Source organism: Hibiscus syriacus, unplaced genomic scaffold, assembly GCF_006381635.1.
Source record: "Hibiscus syriacus cultivar Baekdansim isolate YM2019G1 unplaced genomic scaffold, ASM638163v2 tig00000991_pilon, whole genome shotgun sequence".
Taxonomy (NCBI): Eukaryota; Viridiplantae; Streptophyta; class Magnoliopsida; order Malvales; family Malvaceae; genus Hibiscus; species Hibiscus syriacus.
This window is the reverse complement of record NW_024061840.1, coordinates 1677306-1690623: the sequence shown is the minus strand read 5'-3', so window position 1 is coordinate 1690623 and position 13318 is coordinate 1677306. Positions and strand designations below refer to the sequence as shown.

At 33.4% G+C, this 13318-nt stretch overlaps 1 protein-coding gene and 1 long non-coding RNA gene across 2 annotated transcripts; one reads left to right on the top strand and one right to left on the bottom strand.

Annotated features, from left to right (window-relative positions):
* Positions 1–571: 571 nt before the first annotated feature.
* Positions 572–7537, bottom strand: LOC120119490. The gene is made up of 3 exons (XR_005515834.1): positions 7405–7537; positions 1283–1285; positions 572–585 (listed from the first exon to the last, which is right to left on the bottom strand). It is a non-coding gene; the product is annotated as an uncharacterized LOC120119490 (long non-coding RNA).
* On the top strand, positions 5787–7795 carry LOC120119479 (probable aquaporin PIP2-2). Its single transcript, XM_039139299.1, has 4 exons — positions 5787–6116; positions 6200–6495; positions 7226–7366; positions 7448–7795. Exons 1-4 carry the CDS (start codon positions 5795–5797, stop codon positions 7559–7561), a joined length of 873 nt encoding a protein of 290 aa, XP_038995230.1. The 5' UTR covers positions 5787–5794; the 3' UTR covers positions 7562–7795.
* Positions 7796–13318: the final 5523 nt, after the last annotated feature.

Sequence of the window (13318 nt, the reverse complement as noted above, 5' to 3'; positions counted from 1 at the left end):
GCATTGCGATAGTGTACAGTGTCGTTGCGATTTTCCATTTCGCGTTGTGATAGTCTACAGTGTCGTTGCGATTTTCCAAATTCGTTGCGATAGTCTATAGTAAATTAAAAAAAGATTTTGTTTCTTAAGAATTTTCTCTAAAAGATAGTATCGCGCAGACGGTCGAAGACCGTAGTATTACACGACGACCACGACCACGACCACGACCACGACGACACGACACCACGACCACGACCACGACCACGACCACGACCCAAGACCACGACCACGACCCGACCCGACCCGACCCGACTCGACACGACACGACCCGACCCGACCCGACCCGACACGACACGAGACGGCGGCGGCGGCGGCGCGCGAGAGTCCTCCTTGTTCTCTTTCACTCAACAAGGAAATGCGAAATCCAAGCCTTAAATACACTTCCCAATAGTGTTTCCAATACTATGTGGGATTGAGCATTACTCAACACTCAAAGAAAATATAGCAATTTTTGTAACATGTTCCCACTTAATCACATATCTAAAACATTTTATCATTTTATCAAGAGAATTAAAAGAGTTGTAGATATCTACATTTCAATTCAAACTTATACATATAGTTTTAATATGATAAAATGTTTTAATATTTTTAGATATGGATTAAGTAGGAAACATGCTACAAAAATTACTATATTTTCTTTGAAGTGTTGAGTAATGCTCAATCCCACATAGTATTGGAAACACTATATGGAAGTGTATTTAAGGCTTGGATTTCTCATTTCCTTGTTGAGTGAAAGAGAACAAGGGGGACTCTCGCGTGCCGCCGCCGCCGTCTCGTCTCGTCTCGTCTCGGGTCGTGGTCGTGGTCGTGGTAATACGTGTGTTCGACACGTCCGCGCGGATACTATCTTTTTAGAGAAAATTATCGTAACGACACTGTACACTATCGCAACGCGATTTTCAACTATCGCAACGCGAAATGGAAAATCGCAACGACACTGTAGACTATCGCAACGCGAAAAGGAAAATCGTAACGCGATTTTCAACTATCGCAACGCGAAATAGAAAATCGCAATGCGATTTTCAACTATCGCAACGCGAAATGCAGCGCGAATTTGCGATACTGGATATCGCGTTGCGAATTAGAGATCACATTGCGATTTTGTTGGTCATTTTGGCAAATCCAAAAAAATTGGTTAAAATCGTATATTATAAGACATTTTTTGTCACTGAGACGATTTTCTCTTTTTTTTTTGAAAAATGCATTTGGGCATGGGTTTCCTGTTTGAGTTTAGGGATGTGACAAACTGACTTGATCAGTAAAACTGACTTAAATCGACTCGAGTCAAAACTGTTTGTGACTTAACCGGTAGTGATTCGAAACCGACTCGACTCTGAACTAATGTTGACCTAAACCTGAGTTGGAACTAGAAATTATGGATCTGAATCCGATCTGCACTCGATCTGAGAATGACTTGAACCCAACTTGAACCGATAATATGATAACCGAACCCGACCTACATCCGATTGATATGAACTCGAATCCAAGATTAACCTGGTAAATAACTGGTATTACCTGACCTGTTATCAACCTGACTTGATATGAGTCTGACTTGTAATTGACTTAACCTGTAAATAATCTGACTTGTTATTGACCTAATTTGATATTTACCTGACTTGGTATTTACCTTACTTATAAGTTATAATTAATGAAGTCGTGAGATTTTGAATTTATAATAAACTATGATAATTAACATTATTACTTTTAAAAGTTAAAACAAATTGTTAGTTATGATAATTAAATTAATAAATTTATTTTCTATATTAATTATAACCCTTATATTATAAATTTTAACTATAACCATTAAATTAATTTCATTAAACGATTTATTTATTGAATGTGATTTTTTTAGATTATATAAAACTAATTTAAGTATTCATAGGTTTAATTTATTTTTCATGTAATAATTAATTAATAAGTTAAATATAATATAATTTAACATAAAATTTTAAAATATAATATAAGATGAAATTATTTGAGATTAAAAATTCATATATATATTAAAAATTCATATATATATATATATAATATTCAAATTGAATGGTTGGAAAAAACTTTTTAAAATAATTTTTTTTTTGTGTGGAAAATTTTGATTGTATTTGGGAATTTAGAGGAAAATTGAAAAATTTTGAGAATAGAGGGAAATTGGGGAATTTTAGGACTAGAGGAAAATTGAAAAATTTAGAGAGAATAGAGAAATTTGGGAAGTTGGCGCCAATGGTAGTGTCCAACAATATATTTTGAGTTAATGAGGTCCATGCTCCTCCAACAATCATTAATTTTCCACTTTGTAAATTGATTTTTGATTTATTTCATTTTAAATCATGGTTTAATTGTAAATTTCTTCTTGAATTTTCTATTCGACGCAGGTTAATCCCGTATACATTCTAATTACTTTTAATTTTTCTTTCTCTCTTTCATGTGCATAATTATTAAATGTAAATGTTAATTTTATAATATTTTATTTTAGTCACTCATGTTTAATTATATATATATACACTCGTGTGCATACATCACATACATATACTTACATATACATATATATTATACTTATATATATACTTATATATTTATACTTATGTATGTACTATTATATATATACTTTATATATATTTCTATATACTTATATATATAATAAACTAATGCATAATATATATTTATATATATACTTATGCATATATATATAGTATACATATCAATAAGTATATATAAAAATGACCTGACCTTAAGTCAATATGTATCCGAATAAAATTTGACATGAATTTTGTCTATCAATGATGTGACCCGATCTGAACGAGATCAGAATAAAGTCCATCCGAACCTGAATTAACATGGTATTTAACTGTTTTGGACATGAACTGTTTTGACGTGAACTAACATCGATCTGAACTGAAATTAACTCGAACTGAACCTGATGCCAAACAAGCTGAAAATGACCAGAACTGATTTGAACTGGACCCGATCTAATTCAAATCGAACCATCAAATTAACATGACGATTTCATTAAAATCTGAACGATTACCTGGTTTTACATCATATTTAAATTGGATGTGATATAAGAAGCATTGCACATGATTAGAGAATTGCTCCAACTCAGAAATCTCTTTCCTCAAATAAGAGCTAATGCCGAAGCCCATATTACAATTTCATTGATAATATATATGTTTAATTATAACATCTCTCCAATCTCTTTGGAATTTAGACAAAATTTCCATTTTAGAAAAAGAAATATTATTGATAGGAAAAAGTCTTAAACATCATCAAAAGTTAGGATATAGCATTACATTAAATAAATTATATTTCTTTTTTAAAAAAAGTTTTTGATGAAATAAGTTTTTATACTGATGCTTGGAATATAAATTCAGAGTGAAAACGTTGCTGAAATGTCGTAGCCACCGTCCATCCGATGCGTCACCAATAGAATCAACCGGAGAAAAAAAAGATTTCGTAATGGAGACACGTGGTGTATTTCCAACCATGACTCAAATTCAAGAAAGCTACATCAAAGTTGGGCCACGAGAACGACCAAAAGCAGTTTGATAAAATAATAATTATTAGAAAATCATTATATATATAATCATAAGTGTACAACGATTATGAAGTTACGAGGCTAACGGTTGAGAATATATAAATATATATGTAAAATTGAGGTGGCGTGGTCGGTGGTCCATTCATACAATAATGTCAGCATTTTATAAATATATAAAAATACAAATTATAATATTGGTCAGTATTATTGTTAGTCTAATTGATCGGTCTCGTTAAATTGTTAATTTGTGAATTTCATGTAATATTGTTTTAATCAAATTATACAGTATCTTCCTTACATTTATCAATCTTATTATGAAAATCATTGGCTTCTTAGCTTATTTTTGAATAATTAAATGAGCAATTCCTTGATGTTCCAGTTACTTCTCAAATTAGTATATAGTAGTATCTCATTCCAATCCAAAAGAAAAAAAATATCATTATTTTAGCTAGTATATATAATTTTTTAGTTTAAGCAATTGTCTCTTGAATCGTTATATCATTTTTCTCTAAAAAAAATATATATGAAATTTTCTTAATATCAACTCTTTCAAAAATTATATATGGAATTGCTCCAACTCAGAAATCTTCGGAACTTTTGTTCTCTGAAATTTAAATCGTTATCTCATTTTTTTCAGATTGTTAAATCTGTTAAAAATATGAGGATTAATTACATATTTAGTCATTTAACTACTCATGTGATTCTTTTTTGTCAGCCAACTATATTTTTTCGCTCAAAATGACCACTAACTTAAGTTTATAAAAATTTAAGTTTAATGATGATTTTAGGGGAAAAATAATTGAATGAACAAAACGGAACCGTAAAAATAGTTGAGTGCCTAAATATATAAATTACCCCTTTTTTAATATAATTTACTATTAATTTTTCTGTTGATATTAAGTTTAAATTCGATATCTATCATAAAATTATCTATGAAACTGTGAAGAAAATGAAATAAAACACTGTAGGAAAGAAAATTATTTTTATTAAATTAAGTTGATTACAAAATAATATCTGTTCTAAATACTCTCACTTATTTGACAATAAACGCTCAATCACTCTATTATAATTACTGATGTTTAAACCTATAATATCTAAAAATAATAATAATTTTTTAACCATTAAAATAAATAGGTTCGTACATAGAAAAAAAATAGAAAGCAAATAAAGGGAACGATGAAAATGAAACTGGGTGATATAAAATCAGAACCATCAATGATTAAAGAATTAGCACAAAACATGAACCACATATATATTTGGAAGAATTAAAATTGGCCTTTGGCTACATTCAGAGCACAAGTTTATCCTGCACAGCCGTCATCAGTTTTGCTTCATTTAATAATCAAGGAATCTGACCTAGTATAATATTAAATAACAATAATCTTTTACATTATTTAATTTCCCTTTTAGTAATTTTGTATTGTCTAAGCAAAAAGAAGCATGGATTAATAAATTAAAGAGAAAGGCAGTATCCTGGTGAAATTAATGTAAGGCAGTTGCAATAATTCTTTTGGTGGAATTAAATATCTTTTGTTTTCCAGCGACTTGTTGGTGTTGTTTAGCTAAAAAGCTCTACACGTAGAGAATCTGTATTGTTATTTTATAAGGGGTAATCCCACAAGACATCACTAGGGTATGTGCAAGTCTTAAATTGGTCCCTGTATTTTAGAATGTTTAGATTATATTTTGTTTAATTAATTATTTCTATCTGCTTCAGCGCGGATGAATTGCTTTACTTTTGTGATCTTTAAAGGCTTATATGCACTATTATCCACTAATTTATACACTTTTTATTAAGTTGTCATTTAAAATATTTTTTTGAAATATTTTGTCATTTGAAATTTAAATCATTATCTCATTTTTTCTCAAAATGTTAAATCCGTTAAAAATACAAGGATAAATTACACATTTAGTAATTTAACTACTCATGTGGTTCTGTTTTGGTCACCAAGCTTTTTTTTTCCAAAATGACCACTAAATTAAATTTTTGAAAAATTAAGTTTAATAATGATTTTGAAAAAAAAAATAATTGAAATACCAAAAGAGAAATGTGAAAATAGTTGATTGTCTAAATATGTAATTTACCCTTTTTATTTTTAACGAAATTACTGTTTGTGACAAAAGAGGTAATAATTTAAATTTTAGGAGATAAAATGTCTCTGAAAATATTTTAAGGGGCAATACTGTATAAATAAAAATTATTTAAAAATTTAAAAATCGAATCAAATGGCCAAGGACATCGAGACGACGGCGGAGCAAGGCGGAGGCGAATTCTCAGCCAAGGACTACCATGACCCACCACCGGCACCACTGCTCGACTTCGATGAACTCTCCAAATGGTCGTTTTACAGGGCCTGTATTGCCGAGTTCATTGCCACCCTTCTTTTCTTGTATGTTACGGTGTTGACCGTGATTGGCCATAAAGTCCAAACCGACCCGGCCAAGAATACCGTTGACCCTGACTGTGGTAGCGTTGGCATTCTAGGTATCGCTTGGGCCTTTGGCGGCATGATCTTTATCCTTGTTTACTGCACCGCCGGTATCTCAGGTGAGTGCACCATATTAATGCAAAATCTATAAAGCGGTTCGGTTTTGTCATCCCAACTAAAATAACTGTAAAACCTACTACAGGAGGACACATAAACCCGGCGGTGACGTTCGGACTTTTCTTAGGGCGAAAGGTATCGCTGATCCGAGCCATCATGTATATGGTGGCTCAGTGCTTAGGTGCAATCTGCGGCTGTGGGTTGGTCAAGGCTTTCCAGAAGACTTACTACAACAACTACGGCGGTGGTGCCAACGAGCTCCAACCAGGCTTCAACAAGGGCACTGGCTTGGGCGCTGAAATCATCGGCACCTTTGTTCTCGTCTACACCGTGTTCTCCGCCACTGATCCCAAGAGGAGCGCAAGGGACTCCCATGTTCCAGTATGTACTCTGTCCTCAACCCTCTTTAATCTATTTATGATAATCTTATATAATTTTATCTGTTCATACGAGTGAACAAAATTCAACTTTAAAAAAATAAAATTCTTGATTTTATAGTAAAAAATTCCACTTTATTTGATTTGATTCAATTTGAAAAATTTTAAATTTGAATTGAGTTATAAAATAAAACTTAAATAATTTAAATATTTTAATAATTAATTGATTGGTTTTTAAGCTAGAATCAATTTTTTTAACTTATATATGAAAAAATATATATGTATATCGTATATAATTGTAGAAATTCGTTTAAATTGAAATCGAATAATACCATAGTATTATAAATATTTACAATTAAATTAAATTAAATTAAAAACTCAAACAACTTAACTAATAAAAATTATAATAAAATTTAAGTTATAATATAATATCAATCTAATTTTTTTAAATTCTTATATTTAATTTAATTTGATCAAATACTTACCCTCATTATTTGAATTATAAAATAAAAGTTGCAAATCTAATTATTTTAAACTTCTTTTACTTAATATTGAATACTCACCCTCGTCAGTGAGGAATTATTGCAGTGGTTCAATAGATTGTCCATATATAGACTTTACTAGTAATTTTCCACTTGTGTTAGTGGGAAGTTTGATGGGTAGAAGTGTAGGAGGGTAGTTAATTTGCCAACCTTTTGAAACTCTTTAATAACCAATAAAAATCAAATATTTAGGTGTTGGCACCACTCCCCATTGGATTCGCCGTGTTCATGGTCCACCTCGCCACAATTCCGGTCACCGGCACCGGTATCAACCCCGCAAGGAGCTTTGGAGCTGCTGTGATTTACAACAAAGAAAAGGCCTGGGATGATCAAGTAAACTACTCACTATTCTAAGAAAAATATAAATAAACAGAGTTTTCATATATAATTCACGTGTTGGTTTATTTTTTGCAGTGGATGTTCTGGGTTGGACCCTTCATCGGAGCCGCCGTGGCTGCCTTTTACCACCAATTCATCTTAAGAGCAGCAGCCATTAAAGCCCTTGGATCTTTCAGGAGCAATAATTAAAATTCACCTCAATTTTTATTACAACAAAAACAATGGTCTATGGGGATGCAATAAGAAATGAAGATGAGTTCATGTTTGTGTCGGGGGAGGGTTCCCTTTTGCAGTTTATGTCTCTGGTTTGAAGAGCGGGGGAGCCGATGAACTGTAAATAAGAAAATATATATGGATGAGTCTTATCAATCCCTGTTTGGTTTTTAATGTAATTTGTAATTTTGTGTTGTCATCTTTGTTTTATCCTTATCGTTTCCATTTTTCTTTTCTCTTTTTTTTTAAAGTAAAAATGCAGTGTTTTCTTTTTCATGCACAAAATATTGTTTAGTCTCAACCACTATCCTTCTGTCATCGGCCTATATTTGTATCGACTTACAACTCAAGCTAATCATGCTATAAAAATATAGCTTACCTAACCGCTTCAAATCACTTAAACTTCCCTAAGCTTCATCAATTATGACTTATAATTAGGATGGTCATATTTTAGATTAGATCGAGCTTTTACTGCAGCCAAATTTTTGAAAATTAAATTCATTTATACACTCGATCCGAAGTTAGAAGACTATTTAATTTAAAATTTTATTCAATCTTAAGATAAAAATTCGGACTTAACTCAACTCAAATATATATATATAATTTTTATTTTCATCAGATAAAATGAGAATCTAGTTGAAAAAAATAATATAGAGTTATTATTATAATTATTCTTAAATATATACATATTTATTATATTATTTAAAGTATTTTCACCATAAATATAAACTATTTCTTCAAAAAAAATCCTATTCGAGCTTATATTTTTAAACTATCTTAATAACTCTACTTATAAATCAACTTATTTGATAATATTAACTATTTGAGTTAATTTATGATATTATAAAAGGAAGAAAATCAAATTATATAAAATTAAATTATAAAAATCAATTTTCAAATCTAATATAGTGTAAGAACCAAAACCATAAATTAATCTCAATTTACCGCTTAACTAACAAGTTGGTTCTAGCTTTTGTAATTTGAAACCCTAAAACAAATATCAGCACGTAAACTAGTACTCGACAAGGATGTCTTTAAAGAGATTAGATGAGTTGGCTTCGGTGGGAGTGGTTCCTGGAAATAAAATAATGTATTTGATTCTTTAACTATTAAATTAGCATATAATTATTTGGTAATGACAAAAATGATGTAATGCAGGTGCAAGGTCGTATAAGATTAGAGATGGTGGGTTAATTTACATTATCTTGTCCTTAATTTATGTATCCCTTTTTGTCATTTTCAGGGCAAAGCAGGTGAGTGTTTAGCTCTTTGATGATGAAAAATTTGGCTATAAATTACAAAGAATTAGATGAGCTTTTGCTGTCACTATTAGAAGGGATGGATCGACGTTTGGATGATTGCATTTTCTATAAATTTGAATCTTTTTATATAATATAAATATGTTTATTAAAAATTTAATTTAATTTTCTAAAATTTTGTAATATTTCACTTTGAAATTTTATAAATACTTATATTATTCCTATAAATTCTTACATCTATATCTTTAAATAAAAATACAAAATATTCCAGTTTCATAGTGTTGAAATCACGACCTTGGAGCAAAATACATAAACCACTGATTAATTTGATGACGTCTTGGATCGGTTTTAGAAAAACTTATGTGGTTATTATGCAGTATTTTGTTTTTTTAAGAAAGAGAAAATAATCTCAGTGACAAAAAATACCTTATAATATACGATTTTAATTTTTTTTGGATTTGCCAAAATGACCAACAAAATCGCAATGCGAAATACAAATCGCAACGCGATCTCCAGAATCGCAAATCAGTTACCAGAATCGCAACGCGATTATTAAGAATCGCAATGCGATAGTACAAATTCGCATTGCGATTTTCCATAATCGCAACGCGAATATGAAAATCGCAACGCGAATATATAAATCGCAACGCGATTCTGACTATCGCAACGAGTATCTGTAAATCGCAACGACAATACGTAAAATCGCAACGCGTATCCGTAAATCGCAACGAGAATACGTAAATCGCAAAGCGTATCTGTAAATCGCAACGAGAATACGTAAATTGCAATGCGTATCCGTAAATTGCAATACGTAAAATCGCAACGCGTATCCGTAAATCGCAATGCGATTTTTAAAGCGCCATTACAATCGCGACGCGTATTTTATTTTCAAATTCCAAACACGAATATTAAGAGAAAATAACCTCAGTGACCAAAAATGCCTTATAATATACGATTTTAACCAACTTTTTTTGGATTTACCAAAATGACCAACAAAATCGCAATGCGAAATACAAATCGCAACGCGATCTCCAGAATTGCAAATCAGTTACCAGAATCGCAACGCGATTATTAAGAATCGCAATGCGATAGTACAAATTCGCATTGCGATTTTCCATAATCGCAACGCGAATATGAAAATCGCAACGCGGACATATAAATCGCAACGCGATTCTGACTATCGCAACGAGTATCCGTAAATCGCAATGACAATACGTAAAATCGTAACGCGTATCCGTAAATCGCAACAAGAATACGTAAATCGCAACGCGTATCTGTAAATCTCAACGAGAATACGTAAATCGCAATGCGTATCCGTAAATCGCAATACGTAAAATCGCAATGCGTATCCGTAAATCGCAACATGATTTTTAAAGCGCCATTACAATCGCGACACGTATTTTATTTTCAAATTCCAAACACGAATATTAATTATCGGAACACTGAACCGTCCACAGTATATCCCGTAATCGCAACTCATAACCTAAAACCTAAAATCACAACTCAGTCCCATCTCCATCTCTCACTCTCTACGGTGAAATCCGTCCCCATCTCCGAAGATTTCCGTCCCCATCTCCGGCGAAATCCCTCACAACTATTCACGGTCAGAAATCCCTCACAATCATTCAGAAATGGAAAATCAACCTCCGAGGGTTAGATTTTTTAATTATTTTTATTTTGAAATTTTTGCATTATTTTAGGTTTTTCATATTGAAATTGATGATAAGTTTACTGGTAATTTCAATAATAGATTAACCATTTCACTTAGATTTCTTATTAAATTTATTCGATTGCTGCCAATACTGCTAAACTGTTTAGTCTTTAACCCTGTGAAGTTAGTATTTGTCTTTGTTTTGTCTTTTGGTTGAAGTAATGCAATCCATTAAAGTTTCAATTTGCAGAAGAAGAATAGTTTCTAAACTTAAAATCGCAACATGAAAATGAAAATCGCAACACGAAAATGACTATCGCAACGAGAAATGAAAATCGCAACGCGAAACCAAAATCGCATTGCGATTTTCATTTCGCGTTGCGATTTTAATTTCGCGTTGCGATTATCTCGTTGCGATTTTCATTTCGCGTTGCGATTCTCTCGTTGCGATAGTTATTTCCACGTTGCGATAGTCATTCTCTCGTTGCGATTTTCATTTCAACCAAAAGACAAAACAATGTTGCAAATTTTAGTTTCAAGAATAAACTACTACTCTTTATGTTTATTGTTTTTTGTATATCTTCACAGTGTAGTTTTTGGTATATCTAACTTGGTATGTTTATTGTTTTTGTAGAAATTTTTTTCGGCTTCATTGACATTAAGGAATAAAGTTAGCCTAGCCACTACAATTGCTTCGAAGCTTTCACCTGCACGAAGAAAATTGTTTGAGGAAACCTGCTTCGGGCCATGGCTGAGAGTACAACATCCGGGTGGAGATGCTAATTTGACCTATTTGTGGCTTCAGACCATGACTAGCGATCTATCCGACAGTATACAACGTGGTGAGGAAGAGATATGGTTTCATTTTCCACCGGCGTATACTTGTTTTGGGCGGAAGGAGTTCTGCTTAATCACTGGTCTACGATTCGGACACGATGATGTAGGCCGGTACACTCGTCATATCACCCGCCCATCATGGTTATCCCGGGTTTTTCCTGATGAGTCAATAGAGAAGCCGAACTTACACGTCGAAGACCTGAAGAAATTGTTTAATAAGAAAGATGGTTTTACTCGGATGAATGACGTCGATGTTGTCCGAGTATGCCTTCTAGTACTTTTGTATGCCGGCTTTTTAGGCAGAGAGGCCAGACAACCTATTCCTCAGGAGCTAATATTATTGGTAGAGGACCTAAATGCATGGAATCTGTTTCCGTGGGGTTCATATATATGGAAAGCTACCTGGACTAAGTTGTCGACTGCCTTTGATGACCGTAAAAGTTTGCGTGGCGATGGGTCGAAATACACTTTGTCAGGCTTTGTTTGGGCCTTTAAGGTAAGAATTTCTATATAATGTTTTCAAAATTATAATTAATTATTTAACAATTACTAATGTTTGTTATTATATTGTTTGTAGATTTGGATATTCGAGGCTTTCCCCAGCATGCGGACGTATGCATTAAAAACTTCAAATGATATTCTTAGGGCTATTTCCTGGAAGAGGAAATGTCTGTTGGATTGGGAAGACTTAATACCATATGCGACAATAAATAATGTAAGTTAACACAAATACTATCATATATAAACAAGTTATTAATAGTAGACGTTTAACTTTGTTTGAGTTTTTATATTTTTAGGAGGCCAACACTCTATTACAGAGACTGACACCCACGGAGGCTGAGCTTGCCACTGATTGGTGGCAAGCTAGTCAGCGTTTTTTTGATGGCACGAATGATGAGCAGCCTCCACTTCCTCCACTTCGAGAGCCATCACCTCACCTAGAGCCATCACCTGATCGACCCGACTATACACCTCTACAACGAGAGCCATCACCTATCCCGTCACATCATCGAGCCTCTTCTCCACCATCACCTCATGATAGGCGACTGGCAAAGATGCCACGACTTCTATCTCACTGTTCTCCACCTCCACCTCCACCTCCACGGGATGAGTCAAGGGAGTTACGTGATGAGGTCAATGCCTTGCGTGAGGAGATCGGTACTCTACGCGATAACGATGGTGCATGGCGTGTGGAGGTGTCTACTTTACGTGGTGAGGTTGCCGCTCTACGTGAGATGATATTATCATTGCAGAATGAGGTTCATACTCTATGCAACGAGGTAAGTTTAAGATTTTCCATATTTAACTTGATGATAAATATCATGTCTGTTTATTTACTGATTTTTGTATTTAATTATTTAGCGGCCCGATAAGGTGGATGCTTTACGTCGGGTTTTTCTTGCATGACGGAGTTCACGCATCAGACGGCGTGCACGTGCTATTAAGTCTCCGTACACCCCAATAGTGCGAAGACACCGCAAGAAGAAGCCCGACTCGCCTGTCATCCCTCAAGAGTCCACTCTTATCGTTGAAGAGGCCCCTATCATTCCTCGAGAGTCCCCTTCCACCGTTCAAGACGCCACTATCATCGTTGAAGAGGTCCCTCCCACCATTCAAGAGCCCGATTCACATGGCGTCATATGTAAGATTCTTGAGAAACCCTCTGACGTGCCGAACATGATGGATAAGAGTTGGCTCTCGTATGAGTTACCGGCCAGTACCATTCCGGTATCTGAAGTGGAGAGGAGACAACTACCGGACACAATTCTGGATAACACCCTTTGGGCTAAGACCGCAGTTGATTTTTATTTACATGAGCGGAGCCAGTGGTGTTTCACTGACATATGCAAGCTCAACGATGATATCTATTTGTTGCTTGATCGGTCTTGGTGGGGCGTATTATTAGGGGTCGAAGACAATGGCTATTTCGATGGAGGGGTAAGTCTTATATTTTTCTTATATATATTTCAATTTGATTATTTTTTT

Excerpts from the sequence above, each read along its gene's own strand:
- LOC120119479 (XM_039139299.1), top strand. The coding sequence starts at position 5,795 with ATGGCCAAGGACATCGAGACGACGGCGGAGCAAGGCGGAGGCGAATTC. Across the intron at positions 6,117-6,199 it reads CTGCACCGCCGGTATCTCAG|GAGGACACATAAACCCGGCG; the intron begins GTGAGTGCACCA and ends AACCTACTACAG. Across the intron at positions 6,496-7,225 it reads CAAGGGACTCCCATGTTCCA|GTGTTGGCACCACTCCCCAT; the intron begins GTATGTACTCTG and ends TCAAATATTTAG.